The sequence below is a fragment of the Glossina fuscipes genome, unplaced genomic scaffold (genome assembly GCF_014805625.2).
Source record: "Glossina fuscipes isolate IAEA_lab_2018 unplaced genomic scaffold, Yale_Gfus_2 303, whole genome shotgun sequence".
In the NCBI taxonomy this organism is placed as follows: Eukaryota; Metazoa; Arthropoda; class Insecta; order Diptera; family Glossinidae; genus Glossina; species Glossina fuscipes.
In genome coordinates this window covers 316,978-339,398 of record NW_023998646.1, presented here as the reverse complement: position 1 = coordinate 339,398, position 22,421 = coordinate 316,978, and the positions used below count along the sequence as shown (strand labels likewise).

Here is a 22,421-nt window from a genome sequence, read left to right as displayed (position 1 = left end):
TCCCGGTATTTGCGTCGCGCTTCACCCATGCTACAGTAATTTTCTGTTTTGATTTTTAGAATTTCACGCATTTGTATAAAACGTGGGCATTGTTTTTCTAACGCAGAGTGTTGATCGTTGTAATTTAAGCAGAAACTACGCCTACAGTTTTCAGGATGTGGAGGAAGACCACACTTAGCACAGGATGGAGGACTGGTGCATCTTTTTGCCGTATGGACCAGGCGTTGGCAGTTTTTACATCGATTGTGAGTATAAAAAGTAAATTGTTATTGCGAACTATTAAGTATTTTGTTTGTGTATAGTTAGTGAAAGATTTAAATGTAAAAATCACGTTATGGATAGAAAAGTATTTGGAGCACGTAAGATCACTCCAGATTTCTTTTATATCTTACAGGATAAAGGAGAAGGTCCGGTTAGGCCATTAGAAAACATTATTACATTGCGACGTTGTAGGGCTATAATCGTTAAAATCCCATATATAATCCACCCTTCATGGATGTAAGGCATTAAATTAATTACAAATAATTTAAAGAAATAAACCATAGTCTGCTTGCATATTGCCATAACTTAAAAGAATAGTCTATAGTAAGAAAACCAGAAGTAGTACTCGATTATGAAAAGAAGTGAACGATTTAGATAGAAATGATGGAATTATTGCATCATGTACACTTTCAAGACATAGCTCTAAGAATATACCTCTCTATTCCTTAAACGCACATTTTATTTTTTACATGTAACCGCTAGTATGTTAACAGCGACTTATTCTGTGTTCGTTTTATGGTTGGTGTACTATGAGGTTAGGGAGAAAAACGTGATCAAGCCATAGAAGTAAAGAAACAGATAAGAAAAGGATATGCCTCAAGTGTTTTATGCTGTTGGACACGACCAATGGGCCAATTGGGATGTTTGTGTGTACATATGCTTGCGCATATGGGGTTGGATATGGCTGACCGAAAGTCATGTTGCAAAATTTGCACATTAATATAGTTTCATTATTAGACTAAAATTACCCTCAATAAATAATGTGAAACTGCGATAGAAAAATGAGCAAAAATTATTCCCCTCTCTTGATACGAAAATTGCAGAACAATTTTCGTGCAGTTAACGTTTTCATAATTGAAAACTATTGCTATTGTTATGAAAAATTGAAAGCAGAATAATATATACGCACATATACGCAAACACACACGCATAGAAATAGCTTACTTTTGAAAATAAAAATAAAGGTTGTTTTAACATTTCTGCTTAAAGATTTAAATTAGAAGATGAATGTGCACGAATCATTCATATTTCATTTAAATTTCCTATACTTATATAAATCACAAGAATAGTTTTAAAGTGAGAAAATTTATGGTAAAATATCTTTTATTATAAATACTTTGCAGTTAATGTTATGATAACGAGCAAGCGTAAATACCCAAAGTTGTTAAGCTGTACAAAATTGTTGCCATTGCTCTCTTCTGAGTATTGTTCACTAGAGCTTATAATTTCAAACGGTGCAAGCTATCGGCTGCACGCTCAACATATATACATTCTTGCATATTAAGTGGTGTCGTTTTGACGTTGATTTATTTGAGTGAAAAGTCCGAAGCAATTACCATTTTCAACACTTTAGCATCCGTAGTAGACTGATTGTTTGCTTCTCTCTTTCTCCCACTTCTTTATTCACCTATTTGTAAGTAACTCGTACTCTTCAATTTAATCTGTAATAGTTAGTGTTTTATATGAATACCTTAAGAAATTTCTGTTCAGTTCAGTTCGTTTTGCTTTTTGCTTTATGTTGCTGAAGTTAAATTCTAAGTTCGCCACACTTTATACAGACATCTATAATCTTATTAGCAACTTTGAAACGGGATAAAATTTTCAACTGATATGCATTGGTCAAAGCTTCAGGTTTTTCTTTCTGGTATTTATTACGCTATTTTTTCTTTGCAATTTTAGACTTATAGTATCGTATATATATTTTGCTCGTTTTTCTTAAAAAAAACTTTTTTTGTACACAACAGTAAGGCCATTCTCTAAGTCTGGTCACAATATAGCATGAAATAATATGCACCCGTTTACAGCTTTGTTAAAAATTTTATACATAAGAAATAAAATCGAAAATTTATGCCAACGCCGATGTGGCTCACCACCTATAATAGCGAAACTATAACTAGAATATACTACTAACAATAACTAGTAGAACTGAGCTGAGAAACGAGTGTAATATGCACATATCGTGCAACATTTGCAGCACGTTATTACCCCGTGGAGCGATGGAAAATGGATGCCATACAATCGGGGGCGCAAAAAACCCTTGTATGCGTGAGAGATAAAACCAAATACCTCTGTCACCCTTTTTAGTGAGAAAAGGAAATAGAATAGAATAGTAAGAAAAGGATTTTATGAATATTCCAAAAATATGTGGCTAAAACTCGATAATGTGTTTTAACAAACTGTTTATCTTAACATTTTCCATGGCATATCCGGTCACGAGTTGTAGCCAAATTATTTTTAATAACTCTAGAAAATTATTTCTGTTTGCTCAGAAACACTAATTATTTAAGAGTGTTCAGTTGACTTACAACTGCTTAGCAGTGTTACTCTGCTTATTACCAATCATTTGTTATCAATTCTACGACTTTAACTATACAACAAACAAAACAAAAGCTTCTCATTGCCCTTTAGCAGTTTTTTTTGAAATGCTTTGTGTGGTCGGTGCTCTTGCATGATGTAGAATTATCGACATGAAAATCAGTACAATGAACAGACTGGAAGACTTTGAGAAGTCGTGTTGCCGTATCGTACCGTATAATGGGCAGATTGCATACGCAATGCTTAACACCTGAGAAGAATAAACTCTGAGCGCGAGCTATTAATGTGTATTTAATTAGTAGTACAAGTTAGGTAATAATATTATGTAAAAATGTGATCATCTATATCGCGTAATGCACAAGTAGTAAAAAGCAGAAGGGAGTGCCTGCGTAAAAAGAAATATATCTATAACAGCCAGCCAAATAGTAAGTAGTAATAAGAGCACCTGATATACACACAATATTTTTTTTGATTTTCAAAAGCTGTTTAACCAACATTTACTAGTAGAACAGCTGCAGTTCTTCGCCGAATAAATCTGTAAAGTGTTCGAATAGTCTCCAACGGAATGCACTCCCATTCTTGCAACAAAACATCTGTTAATTACTTTAATAAAATTTTCCCTTCACTCTCGGCTCTAAATCTCCCCATAACTTTCAATTCAATTCAATTATGTTGCGAAAATGTTTGATGATGCTCCTCAAAAGAATTTTGGGCCTTTTTACTGTGTGTATGGGAGCATTATCGTCTTGGAATATGATAGTGTTTGGCAGCAATGTTTTAAAGTGACATGTACAAGAGAACCAGGTGAATACTACGGTGTAGTCGCTCAAGCCATAGCGGAGCCTCTTCTCGGGCTATTGTGAGCGTAGGCTTATGTTGTATAAAGGGACGTGCATGATACTTCATCTGACCAGAACATATTCTTCCTATCAGGAAATGTTCATAATTTATGATCACGCTTGCCGGTTAGAGTTGGCCTCTGTTAGAAAGGGCTTCCCAATTGTTTCCTTTCTAAGAATGTTAGTTTTTCGGAGCTCCCTTTGTACTATTTAGATCGAAAGGATGAATGTTGAATTCTGCTGTCACTTTTGCTTCGATAGCTTATGTTGGCTGGCCACAGTTCTGCCTAATGTTTGCCTGTCTCTATCAGTCAACTTAGGGTTTCGTCCACTAGTCCTCTTCACTAAATGATATTTCACCATGTTTTATGCATGCTCTCATCGCCGCGGATACTGTTGCTCGCGAAATGTTAGTCAATTAAACTATTTTTACAGGTGATCTTAGAGACCATACATTTCACAGAATAGATTACAGGTGTTATACCACTTTAATAAAATGTACTCAAGCAGCAAAAAATTTTATCTTCAAACAAATAATTCACGACATGTAACCAAGTTTTCATTTTTTTCCACCAGTTAGACTTGACATGAGGATCTTGTATAGGAAATAATTGTTTTTTTTTTTTTCAATTTACCTCACTGTCGTTGCTATGTAGTATAAGACGAAAACCCGGCAAAAGATTTGTCTCTTTATTCACATCATCCAATGCCAGTCTTGCCGCGGGCATGCAAGCTTGACCACCCTGCCATCCTCCTTTGCCAGCTATTGGAAAAATGCCGCCAATGTGCAATTCATTAGGACGACCAGCTTTTATTAGCCGAAACTCGTTTAGCAATACAGACAAAATTAAGAAGAAATATATCCAAAAAGTTAAAATACCATCACATGTCATATCCTGAAAGCAAAAAAAGAAACGAGGGATGAGCGATAAGCCAAAGACAAGGTACTAAACTACATATAAACAAAAATTCTAAACATTTATTTTGCTAAAGTTTGTTATACCCTCATCTGAGGTGTATATTGAAGTTGCCACGTGCTAGCAAAGCGTTAACATTTACATCGAATATTCTATAAAATATTGCCGGTGTAATCTTGTGTCCGGACACCAAACTGTGATAATGATAACGTCATAAGCGAACCTACTTGTTCCTAACCCTTTCGATTTACTTATGGTCAGGCAAAAATCAAATCCGTCCAAAGATAAACTATAGAAACTTGAAATTCAAAGATTTTTTTCTTTGCTGTCGGTCTAGTAAGCTTTGCCATGAGGTCAATCTGACAAGCACTAGACTACCAAGGACTACAAGGACTAGAAACTACCAAAATGTGGGAGATATTAATTGCATTCGCCTTCGTTAGTTTATATATGAGGACTTACGTTGGACTTTGTATGCAGAATTGTAAAGGCAACGGCATGTTCGTTATGGGGAAAAATTGCATTGACCTCGGTGATGTTTTTGTGTGTATCGTAATCATAAGGCGAACCTTTACAACTGCACAGTCGTCATAAATGGAACAGCATTAAACTATGTTTGTTTCCTCCTGTCATCTGTATATTAAAAAATAAAATGTCTAAGCAACCGATGTTTGCAAGTACAAAATCTCAAATATTTCTAAAGGATCAGAATATTTGATGTTTATAAGTACAAAGTCTACAATATCTCTAAAGGTTCAGAAAATTATATATAATGTTATAATTTAATAATTTTACATATTATTATATAGTTATATTTTTATTACGGAAATCCCATATCCAGTTTACTCCAATTAATTGACTTTCCCAGAAAATACATTGCCGAGAGAGGGAACAATCAACTGCAAATTCGTGGCGCGTCACACAGTTGCCGGCCGATGAAAAATATATATTAACAGAATATATGCAGAAGGCAGAGTCAGTCGGAAAAGAACATTTGAGTCGAAAAGAAAGTTTAAGGTAAGAATGCTGTCAAAATAAGTAAACTGTAAATAATCCTACCTTTAAAGAAATTGGTTGTAAATAAAAGCACGACCTTGTGATATGAACCGTATTGAGAAAGGCAAATCGAGATAAGCCCTTTCTATTTATCTAGACAATTTTGACTTACGTTTTTATTCCATATCATAAAGAATTCTTAAAAATTTAGTATAAAAACATATTTTTTGTAATAGTAAGAGTAAGAAACAGTAGGACCCATAGTAGGAATTTTTAACTTTTAGATACTTAAACTTCCCTTCCCTCTGTCATCAAGTTGGGAGTATTTCTATTATAACATTTCCTCCCCAGGTTATTACTAGGCCAGTATCAAAATTTTCTTGTAGTAGGCTTTTTATAACATATTTGTAATTACATTTCTTTATAAAAATATTAATAAATAATAAAAATATAAAAAAGGTTTGATTTTAGAGTTCATGAAAATGTAAAATTTTAAATTAAAGAAAAATATTTATATAACTATTTATTATTTACTATTATTATAACTATTTAAAATTTACGCAGTTTTTTATATGACATTTTTCCTTTCATTATTGCCGTTAGGGAAAACATACATCATCATCGATTAATTAACGATTATTATATAATTATTTGCTATTTATGTGAATAAATATTGGAATTGTTAGTTTTATGAAATTTAATTTATTGTTTAACTCGGATTTTGTCCGTCTCTATTGTGAAGCTTTAATTGCTTTCGTTATTATTTTATATAGAGTTTAATTGTATCCAAGTTTTAAGCGTTTTTCTATTCTGCGCGCAAAATAAATTATTATTATACCCTTAAAAAAAGCAAATGTTAAAAGATATACAAATGTGCACAAGCAAAATACACGACTGCAACGGACATCAGAAATTAAAGTTCGGTCATATTAAACTCATCTTTTTTTTGTCTCTACTTAAGTAGAATAATTGAAAAAAGCGAATTTAATTAAAAACGCTCAAAATATATAAAGTTTATTCCATTCCATCCATTATTTACGGTCAGTGAACTTAACGGCAAATTTGGACAAAGAAAATTATGATATTAAATAAAAGCCAGTGAAATGAAGATTCGTTTTCTTTTACGCGTTCGTTGAAATTATTCCATATTAATAAAAATATGAAAAGTCCGCAAGATGTTCTTCGCCCCGGTACGTCTTAGCAATTGGGATAACAGAAACATTGTAATATGGAACATAATCCTCATTATTATTTATAGCAGTTTTCAAGAGCTTTATTGGAGAACGCGTTTTCAAATATTTTACGTGTGTAAGATTGTTTCGGTTTTCTCAGAAGTACAATTGTATTTCATTTTTGTCGATCAGAAACAAAGCATTGTAGTTTTGACGTTTTTCAACAACAAACAAACAAATTAAGGACACAACGGAAGGAAGCAATTGGGTTTATTAATAAATAATTAAATAAATTTAATCGAGATTCCGATGTCGATTTCGTGGAAACGAGTGAGTTAAATTACGCTATCTCCGTGCTTCGTTAGGAGATAAATCCGAAATACGAAAAAGCAAATTTTCTTTTGCTGCTCAAATTCAACTACAGTGAAGACAATATGCCGTGACTACAAGAAGATATAAAAAGTGTGTTGCATTTATTATACATACGGCTTGGTCAGTCTGAATGTTCACTTTCATGCGCTATTTTCCATTTTGAAGTAAAGTGCAATAATTGCCTTTTATATGAGGCATGGATTTGTTTCAGTAATTTTCGGAAATTTCTAAACCATACTTATCCAACCTCACGGAATGCAAATCATTATGAACTTCTTTTCTTCATATGTGATGTAATTGCCGAATATGATGCCATCGCGAACATTATAAAACAGCATTTTCGACGACGACAATGCCGTTTAAATTTCTCTCCTTTTATTTATTTTTATAACATTCATCTCATCAGTGGTCAAAGTTTAGTAACATGAACAAGACGCATGAACAATAGCGCATAGCGGATGGCGGGGTTTGCACTTCGGTTACCTTTTGAAAAGGTTTATTTTTAATTTCTTTGAAACAGACCGCAAGCTATCTTTCGATTTTTCTCGCGAACCAACCAACTTTCGAACTTTGAAAAATTTTCCACGCTGCTTCAATATTTTTCCTCTTAATTCGTCAATATATGCAGTTTCTGTTTTTCCTTTAAAAAAAAGCTTCCACTTCTACACACATTTTCTCTAAAATAAGCAAGACTTTTTGCAAATGTTATTTCAAGGGCTTAAAAGAAGGGAATTTATCCAAGATACAAAATAATAAGCGCGACGAAGCAATACCTACAACAAATCAAATGAATAAACCAGCTTCACGAGGTCACGCTTGCTCTTCTTCTGACGACCTTGGCTAAGTTTATGCCACGAAAGAAAGTTTCATCGTTCGATCTATCCCGATTTGTTGCTGTGATGCTTATTTTGCTGCGTAGTTATGTTTTGCTTGGCACAAAAATTTCTTGCGTAACGTCGCCATGCGAAAATCGAACGCCAGGTCTCTAAAAATTGAATAAAACTAATCAGGAGACGTTCAAGGGGAGATAAATGCTCTCTTTCTATATACACATATATATATATAAGATTATATATTATATAAAACCACTTGTACGAATATGATGAGAAGAATTAACACAAAATGTTCAAAAATATGAGTGTATAAGGGAGGCACCCAGGTATGACCTAAATGGAATATATCAAAATAATGCTACGAAACAAAGAAAAAGATATTTTGCACATATTATAAAACTTACTTACTTTAATGATAGTTGCAGAGAGATGCCAATACTTTTATGTGCAATTGTAAGGTACTTAACAGACGAATTGGACAGAGAAACCAACTACCTTTAGAGTTTATATAGTTACAGGTGAGCGCTACTTTTGCAAGGAACGGACAATTATGCGGACGAACTTGTCGTCAGAGAGGGTTGTTGCAGTAATTTTCTACTTCGTAGTATTTGGAACATTTAAATTTCCTCCTCCTCCACAATTCAGCAAGTCAACAACCGAAGATACGCTGCGTTAAGTAAAAAAAATTCAATGTAAACACGAAGTTCTTTGTTTGAACATTAATAAAGTTATCAATAAAGTTATTTCACTAATTTTTTCTTAGTTGAGTTATATGCCAGAGTTAGTACGGTAGTGTAAAAACTATTACTGCAAGTATGGAACATAAAAATTCAAAATTCATGCTTTGCTACATAAACTTGCAGCAAAGAAGTCTTCAGAAAGGATCGAGTGAATCGCATTGGTGTATTAATTGCAATATCTGTGTCAGTCCCGCCCAATTCAATAAAATTTCCCACTTCTCCAGACGTTGAATTTATCGCCATTCGTGCAATAGTGCCCAATAAACAGCTTTTTGTAACCTGCTCCTATATTCTCCCAAATTCTGATATCTCCATTTACAAGAAACACGCTGCCATCATTTGTGAAGTGGCCAAGCGATCTAGACCTAACGATTTGGTCATTGCATTGGGTGACTTCAACTTGCCTCAAGTCACTTGGTGCAACGTTGATAATTCTGGCTGTTTGATTACTACTTCAACGTCTGATAGGGCTGTTGTGTTCTTAATGAATTGTTTGATCATAATTTGGTTCAATATAATCGTACCCGTAATTGTAATGGTAGACTGCTTGATCTCCGCTTTGCCAACTTTCCTGAGATTAACGTAAATCGCTGCCCACCTTTTAGTATACTTGGGGACCCTTATCATTTATCAATGTGCATTTCCTTTCAACATATGAATGATGGTTCGTTGAACTGCCTTAATGTGCAAATTCAAACTTTTTTAAATAAATGTTATGATTTTCATAAAATCAATATTGTATTGCTAAAACATCGTCTTTCACATATGAGGCTTGATATCTCAAGCGGAAGCATTGAAAGCTTATTGTTATCGCTCTACAATACATTAAATCTAGCTATTGCTGCATCTGCTCCGATTAAGCAGTGCCGACCTCGAAGCAGGTTTAATAAGACAATTAAATATTACAAGAATAGAAAAAACACGCTATTCAAAAAATATTCGAAAAGTGGCTCTGCGCTCGACTATTTCGCTTACTCGGTGGCGAGGCATGGATTTAACTCCCTCAACCATCATTATTACAGTAGATACCTTAAGTTCATTAAATCCTCTCTGTTTGCTAATCCTAAATACTTTTTTAAATTTATTAACTCTAAAAGAAAAATTTCCACATATCCCTCTCAAGTTTCTTTTAATGGCTCTGATTCGTCGGATGATTTTGAAATCTCAAATCTGTTTGCTGAGTATTTTCGACGAAACTTTTCGATTGCTAATTTAAATTTATCAGCAAACTACCCATATCCTATAACTAACTCGGTTTCAATTCCTAACTTGGTTATTTCGGAAGACGACGTTTTTAATGGGTTGAGTTCTCTAAAATATTCTTGTGCGCCAGGACCAGATGGAATTCCATTATGTGTACTTAAATCTTGCGCTGTCGAGTTATGTGGCGTTATCTCAAAGATTTTTAACCAGTCCATGAATTTAGGTGTTTTCCCTTCGTGTTGGAAGAGTAGTTTCCTTATTCCTATCCACAAGAGTGGAAGTAGACAATTTGTTGAGAACTACAGAGGCATAGCCAACTTGAGTGTCTTGCCCAAGTTGTTCGAGCGAATTGTGACCCAGCATTTGGCCTTTGCCATTAATTCGTTCGCTTCCGGAAAGTGCGATTTGCAGTCACCAACTTGTTAGAGCTTACTTGTCATAAGCTTTAATGTCCCTAACCGCTTCTCTAGGCACTTTAGCTTAGTTAAGCTTAGTTAGTGTAAATATAATTATGTTTAATCTGCTCAGAATAGTTTGCAAGAACCTAAATGACGTCTATCACTTATCCTCGTTATCGGACTCCTTAAAGTCTATTAAAGCAGCATTGCTTAATACGCGCGATTTGCCTATGTCGTACTTGAACTAGCTTTTATCCTTAAAAGTCGTTAAGATTCGAAAATGAATTGTTGTTAACTATTATCGGTTGCCAAGCTTGTGTATGTTTGCGATGGCTTAGGGGCTCACTTGCAATTTGGTCCTGTACCGGTTGTGGGTTGTGTACATGCTTTTTTTCTTTTTTTTTTCCCTTATTTGTTCAGTTGCGTCTCATGTATAAGTAGAATTAGAATAAATAAATAAATAAATGTCTAAGTCTGAACATAATTATTTTATTTATATATATACAAATGTACATTCTTTATAAAAACTTCTTAATACAATTTCATGACTATGTTATATTATGTTTCAATGATTGTTATTGCAACGTTTAGTCTTTAATATTTCTTTATATACATTTGCTTTTATTAAAACACATATAGTGTGAAGAATTTCTATAAATTGAGATTGATTCTCTTTTTACAGTTTTCCTTCTTTTGTGTTCATAAACTTTATCGTTTAAGACTTTTATCAAGTTTTGTTTTTAAATCATATTAGTATTATGAATCCTTGTCCTGAAATGGAAAATTGTCGAATTAGTTGTCAAATAAGCAGAAAGACCAATTTGTAAAAGATGGTACAATAGCACGCATTTCAAATTCGTTAGAAAGAAACGAAATAAATTAGCCAAATGAGTAACTTCACGTGGTTTATGACAGTCTTAGAATATAAAAAATCAGGCAGGCGTGATACCGTTTTTCTTTTTGAGGCTAAGCCACAACAATGAAAGTAAGCTATTTTTTAAAGTTATCGGAAGAATTAATAAGGCAGTGCTTCGTGTAAGTATACCTCTAACAAACGATACCTCTAACGTACGTATACCTCTAACAAAAGATGCAAGAAAGGGGTTATTGAGAAAGAACCTTGAAGTTTTAATGTTCTATAATTTTATAGCAGAGGTCGAATTCAAATAATCTCACATATACATCCCATTTTCATATTTTTCATATCTTAATAGAAAATAAGCAAGTTAAGTGAAACTCGCAGGGATAATGTACCTCTAGAAAAAAAAACATCGCCTACTCATTTTCCTACAAGAATACATATATAAATATATAGATAAATGCCTAAATACATAATTAGAACTGAATAAATCCTCCGTAACTATCTACCAATCTGTTTTAACATATTAAATATTGATTAATACGCAAAGGAAAGAAAAAAAATTAAATAAAATATGGTTTTCCTTAAATTTGAGAGAAAATTAGTTTAGGATCTCCCATAAATTATTTGGGACTGGGGGGAGACCGACAGGCAGGATGTGTACTGAAAGGTCCTAGGCGAATATAGGATCCTCCTGTGTACGGTAGGTTAGGCTTCGTCAGTTCGCATCGTCGATAAGGGGCAAGTACGTGCAATTTCTTTTGGTTGTAACCATCCGTGAGCAAAAATATAGAACTTCTCCCACCTCTCATGAACTAGCGGGCCCAGCTATTACATCTCATAAGCATCCGTTCCTCTTACAGTCGCACTACAAGATTACCGTAAAATTTGTTCAGATGGCAGCTTTAGATACAAGAGGCCATAGTTAAACTTGCTACCAAAAACACGTTACTTGTGTTATACCGCCATAATCTTTCCTCTGTTAACCTAACAAGCTTTGGCCTGGTGACCTAAGGGAAAGCAAAAAAGGGCAAGTGCCTTTTGCATTGGAAAACGGCTATGAATCGGTCACATCTGAGACTAAGCGTATAAATCTGGTCACATCTGAGACTAAGCGTCTAAATTTGTTTACAATTGAGAAAGCATTGAAAAAGTCAGTCTAAATTTATTTATAATTGATAATAATTGAGTCTGTATTTATTTACAATTGACAATAATTGAAAGAGTTTAATTTTGTAAAATCAGCTCCCTCCCCCTGTTCTCCGTTTTTCTTTATAATTTTGTTAAAATTCAATTATAATTTCCTGCATGTTTAACTGGCTGTTGTTGTTCTTGTTGGAAATAGAATTTTTGTATGAAATTTTTCGACCTTTTTGCCTTTTTCTTTTCGTTTCTTAATTTCAAGGTTTTCAAGATATTATTTCAGGGATAGTGTTACAAAGCCTCAAAAGAAGATGCTTATCATTTCTAATTTCGTTCGATCGCTGGGACCTTTGGACGATGTGGACACAGAGAGTGAAGTCAATCTATTGAAACATGCTGGTCCCCATAGCAAATTTTCTGAAGGAGTTCTTACTTGTCTACCCAACATGCCTTGGACTATAGCTCCTGAAATAATTTACTCAGTGCCTGTTACTTATCTTTAGATTTAAATTTTAACTCAATTCAAGGGTTACGCGGCATGTGTAGATCCTGGAGGTATTAATATATGCTCAGTAGATCCGCCTGGTTGCACAGATATTGACTATGGCTTACATTGTCGCGAATTACTAAATGGGAACCTGGAAGTTGGTGTTCACATAGATGATAAAGAAACCCTAGAAGCGTTGCTTAGATTGTCAATTATCGACAAGCTAAAACCTGGAAGTCTAGAAAGTGGAAAAGAGTATCTAGTGTTTTTCTTATTTGCAATAATTATGCACAAAATAGTAAACGCTTACCCAACGTGGTTCGAAAAATTAGTTGCAGTATGTATAGAAGTACAGCGTGCCAGTTGCAGAATTTTGTACTACTACAATTCTTCTTTTAATTATAGAACACAAAATTTATATATTTTTTCCAAATAATGGCATATTTTTCATGTGCGCATTCTTGAGGAAGCGGGCCCAAGACGCAATCTAATGTAATATAAGTTTAATCCTCACATAAGCCAAAAGCGCACCATTCGTCCTTGGGAAGAAACATCTCACTGTATTACAAAATATCCAAAAAGTTGGGACTTGTAGCTTCAACACAAATATAGATGGACAGACATCAGACGCACGGGCAGACAGATGGATAAATAAAAGGTAGATCCGTCTTAAGCACTACTGTGTGTAACGCACGACCGCAATAAGTTAGTATACCCTGTACCACAAGGGGTGTAGGATTTTAAAAAATCAAACATTGTTTCAGTAGGCAAGAAAATTAGATAACTTGAACAACTCAGAAAACCATTGCCAAGCTGGCCGTAAGCCGTTGTTACAAGAACGTAATAGGAAGCTAAGGGTAGAATTTCTCCTGGCAAATATTTGCTGCTGAGGATGTTATATTTGCGACGATGTTATATACGATGCTATATTTGCTGCTGTGGAGCAAATGAAACGAACTTAGAAACGTTGTAACGAGTTTCCTTAGGCGGGGTGTGACTCAGTCAAGCCAGGATTCGTTGCAAGAAATTTGTAGTAAAAATCCGGACCTTCGGGGGGAATGGTGTATAATTTCCTAGCTTTATTGGTTCCACTTTACTGGTCGGAAGTACAGCAATGTTTGTAGAAAATGGCCGGGGCAAGGAAAAGGAACCAGCGAGGTGACCCGACTTTGTTGCGCGCTTACCGTTTTATTTTCTTTTCTTACGACGTTAGACTTTCACTTTCTGTTCGCTTTTAATATCGCGGGGTGCTGGAAGAAAAGAACCGGATACGTTGCCAGTATCATAGCTGCCGCCGGGGTGTCCCTGTTCCGCTACTCGTCGGAAATTACAACGACAAAGTATTCTTCAGTCAGCCAGTACATCCCTCATCCATAAGGTCAGTTGTCCTACCAAGTCTTTCAGGGATGGCGATTTATACCAACCGACACATCCTCTATCCGTAATGTCAAAAAAAAAGAGATTTGTCATATTGTCTGTAACCACTTACCTCCAGGCAGCTATGACACCGAAATGAACGAGTCTGTGCGATGCGTTGTTCTTTTATAGCCTGAGTCTCACTCGCTTGTCCTAATACCAACATGCTCTATGTGTTTACATAAGTTTGAGGTAATATGCTTATGGGTATGCTTAGCTTAGGTTGGCTGCAGTCTTGCATGATCAGTTGCGACTTGCATGATCCTACTTATACACAACTTAACCAACTTACATCTAACTTATTACTAAGTTTGTTCAAATGTCTACTCACAAGCACTCAGGTACCAAATCGCGTGATTCATAACCGTTAGGTATGTGAGTGCTTGTGCACTGTGTTTGCATGTGCTTTGTGTGTTTTTACATGTGCGATCGTGTCTTTGTACATTTTGTGTATGCAGTTTATGCATTATCGTATGTTCTTATTATTTTTTTTCCTACCTAAGTTCAATTCTGCTTGTTTTGTTTACCCTAACGGTGCTGTACATTTTGCGCATTTTTACACATAGAGATTCTTGCTGAAGTTGTTTTGCATGCATAGATTTTCTACCTAAGTTCAATTCTGCTTGTTAAACATTTTGGGATTTTACTTGTATTTATACTTTGAGTTTTATTTAGCCTTTGAATTCTTAAACATTTTGAGATTCTACTTGGGTTCTTCACATATTGATTTCTTGCATCTAAGTTTTTCTTTTATTTGGGTTCTTGGCTCTGCTATCAAATATTTTGAGGTTTTGGAATCTAAGCTGTTTGTACACTGGGGTTCTTAATTTCTTGGATCTGAGTTTTTTTCCTTTTAATTGAGTTCTTGACTCCGCTATTACATTTTGAAATTTGGATCTAAGCTTTTTGGTACACTGGGGTTCTTAATCTGTGCTGTGGTGTGCTTCTGTGGTTTTACAGAGGCATCCTCACTATGTGCTTGTACTTTTCTCTTTACACACATGTGGTGTGCGTTTCTATGAATTAACTCACGTGGGCCTGTATAATAGGTGTTTAGACATTGTTCTCGTTACAAGGTATAGACATATTTAGTGTGTGATATTATGATTTTATCTGTACAAGGTATAGGTATACTTAGTGTGTGTTTTATGGTTTTGATATTGGAGGGGGCTGTCCGTGTATTGCTCACAGAACGGCATGCGTGGACAGATCGGACTTGCTGACTGCGGATTGGGGATAGATGTCTAAGGCGGACGGACTTGTATTTCGTAAGCAAAATCGCTTCCTTACAACGTGTTTTCTGAAAACGTTTCAAAGACGTTATTAGGCAAAAAGGATACCCCTATATATCTGCATTATTAATAATATGCTGTCTTTTTTCTTGGTGTTCTTCCTTATATGAATAAAACCCAATATTAATGACGTTAAGTTTTTAAAGTTGTTGAAGCTATTTAGTTTTCTTGTCTACTGGAATAATGTTCTGTTTTTGTCTTTTTATATTTTAATATGTGTTCCCTAGTATTAGAAATTAATAAAAAAAACTTTTGTGCTTGGACAATGATGATTTATATTTAACAAGCGTTTAATTTTTGTCGAGCAAAAAACCCAAACATTAATGAAACTCACTGTGTGTGGCGGAAATAGTTAAGTGTACAAAGTGGAGACATTAGGATTTTCATATTCTCAAGTAGAGTTTGGTTTACTAATATGATATTGCAGATTTAAACGAGTGAGATTGATAATTCTAGACAGCCATTAACAGTTATTTCATCGAAATTAACAAAGGTAAGAACTAAGAGTCTCCCATTACATGATTACATTGAAGAAGATTTCAATTATATAATTTATTAAAAAACGCAATGGTTCTTTCAAAAGTTGAAGTGGGAACCATGCAGCCTGCCTTGATACTAAGACACCAAGTGGCACCGCAGCCACTAAAATCCCCCAACGCTGTGACCATACCAGTAGGTTTTATATATATTGCCCATTTTCACAAGAACAAAAAATTTCACTTCGTTAAGAGGAAGGAATATGAATACGATAGAAATACATCTGATATACCAATTAAGACGCGACGATCTTTTCTAAAAACATGAAACGTGTTGCGCAAAGATCTAACGAGTGCAGACCAGGCTTAGCCAGGTTTTAGTAAAAACCATAGCCGAATATTCTGAACTAATTAATACCAGATAATAACAGACCGACTTTTGGATTTAGGTTCCCGACATTTTGGTAAACGATGGTCACAGAGTAAAAGAAGAAATTTAGTTTTTCGCTCTCCATTTGCACAAGAAGAGCTATGAACGGATAAGTATTTGTTATTTTTCTTTCTTAGAAACTGGGCCTTTTTCGAGCCACTAAGAGGAGATAATCTTGTCGCATCCGCATAACTAACTTGAGAGGAACTACGTTGGCCATTTTTCGTAGCGTTCTTGATAGTATTATAAATTTGTGGAATTTGTTATCTGATTGCTAACAGTAGGGGTAATAACTTATAGTTTACTATTGTAGAATTATTAGTTAAAGAGAAGGATGAAACCCTAAGCGTCATTAAAAGATAGCGACGTAACGTCTACAAACTCGTTAGTGGGAGGTAAGCTGAGTGAAGTAGCCGCGGGGACTTGACCATATGTATAGTTCGGATTCCAGGTTTTCCACCCACCCCTTTGGACATTCGTATTGGCCTCGAACATATGCCTACTCGTTTTTATATGTTTCTAAAATGTTATGTTCAAATCCTACAGAATATGTGGTAATGCATTTAAGCTGCCTTGCTCTGATAATAGGCGTTTCTTTGCTCCTCTCGGAGCACTGGCGAACATTGAAGTAGTGACATCAAAGCTGAAACGTTTTTGTCCACTAATGTGTAAAATGTATTGCTAAGAAAAAATCAAATTTAGGCTGCAAACGTAATAAAGCTTAGGTTATGTGTTCATCTCTGAGAGGCACATTCAATTTGCAAATTTTATGAATTCTTCTTTTAAATTTTACAAATTTATAATTATATTGTTACGAAAATGTCATTTATGGTGACTTCAATTTTCATGAAAATTGGTCGATTTTCTAAGAAGATAAATTCTAAAGAAGTGGAAAACCAAGTGTACGTTCATGGCATCTTACCCGCATCAAGCGTCTGGAGAAAAGATTAACAATTTGCAGAAATTTATGTAAATAATCTTTCAGTTCTATTTTACTAAATTTTCTTCACTTTCTTATAATTTGGCGACTTGGTCGGTGTGATCAAATTTTCCATAACTTGCGGTTGATGTTTTTCTAACAATTCCTCGCTACTTAATTGAAAGTTATTGTCAGCTCAAATAATTTTGTTTTAACCAAAACCAAACCAATTTTTCTGGTCGGAATAGATCCGCTATCCTTCAGTATGTTGCCATTCACTGGAAACGGAAGAACTTCCCAGGATCTTAAATTATCGTACAATTTTGTGCTTGTATTTCAATAGTTCTTCGTTTTAAAACACTAAAAAGATTTTTGGGTCCTACATCACATTTCGGAAGATTTGTACTTAATTACGCCATTGTAACGAAGCTATTACCGGACATGTTTTGTAAGGACAACAAATAAAAAATAGGGAGTAATAATATTTTTAAATTTTATAATATAATAGTACGGAATATTGAGCCGTTAGCGTTCAAAAGTTAAAGCACCACCACGTCAGCGCTCCAGCTTTGCCACTACGCGGGCGTAATGCATTAACTGAAATATATACTGGCACGAGCATGTATGGATAGGGAGCTGTATTATTATAGAAGGACCGAGATGATCAACAATTACATATATGAGTCGAAACACAAGTTTAATCGAACAAAGACATCGCCCATTCGAATTAGGAACTTTTTCAATTATTGAGGCTTTAAAGAAGTGGCGAGTTTATGTAACCTGGATTAAAATAAAGATAAAATATAAATTGCAATGCCTCTGCAGTGACAATTAAAAAGAAAGATGTATCTTAATGAGTTTCAAGATGGGCGATATTCCTTCATAAATTTGATAGTACAATTGAACACATATGTCTATCGTATTATAAAATTGAAAACAAAAATTTATAAAGACAAATAAAAAAACCTAAATTACATGCATTAAAAACTTGACTCATTACAAGACAAGAAAAGTAACATATACTGCATCATTTTCTTTCATACTCGACCATCGATTAACGATCCTTACGTACGAGAAACCGTCCTCTTAAGGTTTTCAAATCTCTACGGTCAAATAGAATAAAGACAACCATGCGCCATCCCACATCGATCGATGAAACTTTTTCCTAAAGTTCTAACTTGTTATCACGGCGATGAGAAAAAGTACAAGTTTAAATATATTAAGAAAAAAATACCAAAGCTGAAAATAAAACTTTTAACATTTTTAATCAATGATTTTAAGAAGGAACACAAGTAAAGTAAAGCTATCCTACACTCACTGCACAGGGTATGTACTACCTTCGTGCTAATGTATCCAAGACCAAGAACGAATTCTGACATATACACCTTTGATTATACCACTTAATTCAGAATCATCTTTTGAATCGTTTTCAGCTTATCTATCCGTCCGATGTTTATCCATAAAAATTTACTGAGCTACACGTGTTGTTTTGAGCTGCTTTAAGATTTCAGCTTGAGTTGAAAATTTCCATTGCAATTGATTTATTTCATCAACCTACATAATGCAAATATTAAGAAAGAATATGAGGAAAATCGATGGATTAACATTGGACTTCACATTTCCGATATTATGTTGTAAATATTCTTTTAGTGCGGATTAGTCCGATAATAGCTCTTTTATACAAAGGCTATGTGCATTTTTGGTTCGAGTTTGAAAATAATATATGTTACACGTTGTGGGTGGCCTCACATAATCTTGGCATATTGGCAAAGGAATCTTTACCACTATTATAGCTAATCTAATCTATCCCTATTAACTAAGCCTAAGAAAAATAGCCGGAATTGGCCGCCTTACTGAATGATAGTGGAATGGGATGAACGGAAAGACGAACTTGGCTAAATTACAAAACCATGCCCTTATCAAGAAAGTATATATTTTGGAAAGTCTTGCATGCCTATTTTCGGGGTTTTACTATCTTAAATCGTGATCAATCCCTTACGTAATTTTTAATTTTTCTTATGTTATGTCAATCTTTTATTAAAAATGTGAGTCCAATGGGGTTCAAAGATACGCGTTCTTAATATTAAAATAGAGAGCAATGCCAATAATAAGAAAAAGAAATTTGCTTAAAAAAACTACGCAAAATAACCACTAACTTTCACGCCAAAAGCAAGTAAGAAGGGTATCAGTAACTCCCCTTGGATTTTCGTTTGTTGCCTGCATTACAGCTTACCCTACCTCAGAACAAAGCGCATTTTAACAGACAGATAGGCTATTATTTGTGTAACGAAAGCAAAGGTAGCTTAAATGGAAGCCAACATATGTATGTTTGTTGCATAGGGAAGCGAATGTACCTGCGTACGGATGTTTACGTGTATGTCTGAAGCCTTAAGCTTAACCTATACAAACTACTAACGGCAAGAACCAACACCAAACAATGCAGAGAAAAAAATATATTAAATTAAAAGGAATAAGAAAAAAGATAAGCCATTTGACGTTGGTGTCGACGTGGCTATGTTTGATGGAAGCAAGTCTGTGGTAAGCCAACAAGAACAGTGAGTGTGGTCAGTGCAAAATCGATCATGGGTAGACCACTTTCGTGGCTCTCTTCTTTTTACATTTCATGCAGAATTTTGTAATTTTAGTTATTTACGGGTTCGAATACAAAAGCGTTTAGTAAAGATAATATAGCAATTGGATATTTATGACATATTTAACTATACTGAATCGAGAACTCTTACAAGTATATGTATTCCGATGCATATAACACGACAGTTAGTTGCTTTTAGCTGGCAGAGAACCTCGCTTGATATTTGAAACTGATCTGGAATTGTGTGTATCAACGTTTTATACTCAATCTTAATTTTTTCTGACATTGCGAGAACGTAATAATAGTAGAATGTTGCAAACAGTATGCGAAAAATAATAAAATATCTTTATCCTCCAATGCTGGGTATAAAAATAATTCGTAAATAAATTAAAAGTGAACTCCTTGCCTTTTATCCTTGTAAGTAATTTCTTTGTATCAACACACGCTTTCATTTCTTTCTTTATGCACCAAGCACACGCCTACAGCAAACAGTCAGCCCATTTCCTGTGTTACATTATGTATTATTATATTCGTTTCTTAATTTATTTTTCTTTTATATCCATTTTCGAAACAAGTTATTATTCGAGAACTTCTCTTCTTACAATTAAAACAATAAGAACTTATTTTTATAGGTCACTTTTGTTCATACTAGACGTAATGCGCCCTGGCGCGTAAAAAACAAATTAATCGATTGCAGTACTGATGGCCGTGTTTATAATTAAACGGAATACAGGGTAAAAATTTATAAATTGCTTCCTGCTGCAGATACTTTAGGCTATAAAGCTTCGCCCCTGCCTATTCGTGACATCGCTACTATCGAGAAATCAACATAGAAAAATATCCATTCTCGCTGTTGCTTTTTAAAACAGGTTCCTCAATAACGAGTCATTTTTTCAAGTTTTCATTAAAAATATTCTTAAAAGTTCTAAAAAGCTTTGGGTCTGTGGTGTCATTTATTAAGTATTATTAAGTGTTAAGATGATGCTTTATAAACTTACGTCCGGGGCAGCTTCCTTTTGTCGGTCAGTGTGTCTGTCGAGTAGGCACAGAGTTCTTATCTTGCAATATAAATGTAAATTCAACTTCCCTGATATATATAATACAATTCCACCGCATACACTTTTACGGACACCATCGCCATATTCCATCATAGGGCTTATTCAGATAATATTATTACCCATCTGCAATATGGCCAACTCGGGCTTAAAGCTCATTTTTATAACACGTTCGGGCAGGAAAATAAATAACAATAACTTCCGCCCCTTCGTCTATTTCATTTAATTTTAAACGAATAGCTTCATGGGCGTAATTAACACCCCTTCACAGTGCAGCGGGCCCAAAACATGAACCGACATGGTATAAATATTCCAAAAATAATTTTCTTATTATTCATCGCCCAGCCCCACTGTAAAGCGCTAAACATTTTAACTTTATTGCCATATGAAGGATTACATTTCATGACAACATTTGTGAAGGATGGTGTCCAAGGAGTATGTTACTATGGTGGAAATTTGGTACAATTAATTTTTATATCAAGTTGCTATTGTGGTTTAAGTTTCACCATAAAACATTATAAATTTAATTTAGTCATGTAATGACTTCCTTCCTGCGAGACCTTTAATATGGTAGAGGTACAGCCGATACAAATTTCAAAGCACCGTAAGAAATGAATACATCCAAAATTTGTAAAACATAAGTCTATAGATGTTACTTTCAGTAAAAATTCAGATTTTCCGGTGTTGCCGATCAGCGATATAACCCCTATTGATAAAAAATATATTGTTATTTCTTCAACCGATGCTCGAATAACAATTTCCCAAATTAGCCCTTTTGCTATAAAAAAAGCTCTAGATAGCATTACAACAAACATCGACTCCATCTCGATTCTACGCGATGGGAATTTACTGGTCCTCGCTGGAAAACCGCGCGCAACCGAAAAGCTCATAAAGGCCAAATCTTTAGCTAATCTATGAGCTATTTCAGCTAAACTACATGAGAAACTTACCTCGGTTCGAGGCGTAATTTATGCCCCTTGCTTCAAGCATGTGCCGGAAGATGAAATTGTTCGCGAAATGGGCATTCAAGGAGTGACTGAAGTATATTAATTAACCAAACTGAATGATGACGGAAAAGCACGCTCTCCTACAGGAAGGATTATTTTAACTTTTGATCGCTATCGATTACCGCGAACAGTTGATGTGGCGTGGTATAAATGTAAAGTAGAACTATACATCCCAAATCCTATGAGGTGAAAAAATTGCCAACGCCTGGGTCATACGGCAAAAAGATGCACTAATGCTGCATCTTGTGCTAACTGTGGTCATCCTCCACATACTGAAAGCTGTACCCGTAGTTTCTGTATAAATTGCAATGATCAACACTCAGCGTTAGACAAACAATGCCCACGTTTTGTACAGATGCGTGAAATATTAAAAATCAAAACAGAAAATTACTGTAGCGTGGGCGAAGCGCGACGCACATACCGGGAAAGAAATCCATCTGTAGCCCATGGAATTGGCAAAAGTAATACCTATGCTGCTGTTGCCTCGCAAATCGAGCCTAGTAAGACTTTAACTGCAACTGCTTCCAATGAAAAACCTGTTCCACCATTAATCAAAAATTATATTGCGAAACCAGTTACATCACTTCCCAAAGATAATATTGAAAAAACCAAAGCAACTGCAAATATTGAAAATATCAAAATAACAAAACATATGCTAAAATCTAATATACCAAATTCTCCAGAATCTCCAGCTCTCAAC

General features: G+C 34.8%; 1 protein-coding gene across 7 annotated transcripts in view; it reads right to left on the bottom strand.

The window, feature by feature from the left end:
- The window catches only part of LOC119642997 (gamma-aminobutyric acid type B receptor subunit 1), a 314,997-nt gene that overhangs the window by 210,697 nt on the left and 81,879 nt on the right, over positions 1–22,421 (bottom strand). For 5 of the 7 annotated variants that reach the window (XM_038042340.1, XM_038042341.1, XM_038042344.1 and 2 more), the window contains exon 2: positions 4,052–4,312. In XM_038042340.1, coding sequence (XP_037898268.1) covers positions 4,052–4,309 — 258 coding nt within the window. In that variant the 5' untranslated portion in view covers positions 4,310–4,312. Of the gene's footprint in view, positions 1–4,051; positions 4,313–8,114; positions 8,201–12,846; positions 12,932–22,421 lie in introns of those variants that run through there. The other 2 variants (XM_038042342.1, XM_038042343.1) reach the window with 2 other exon arrangements.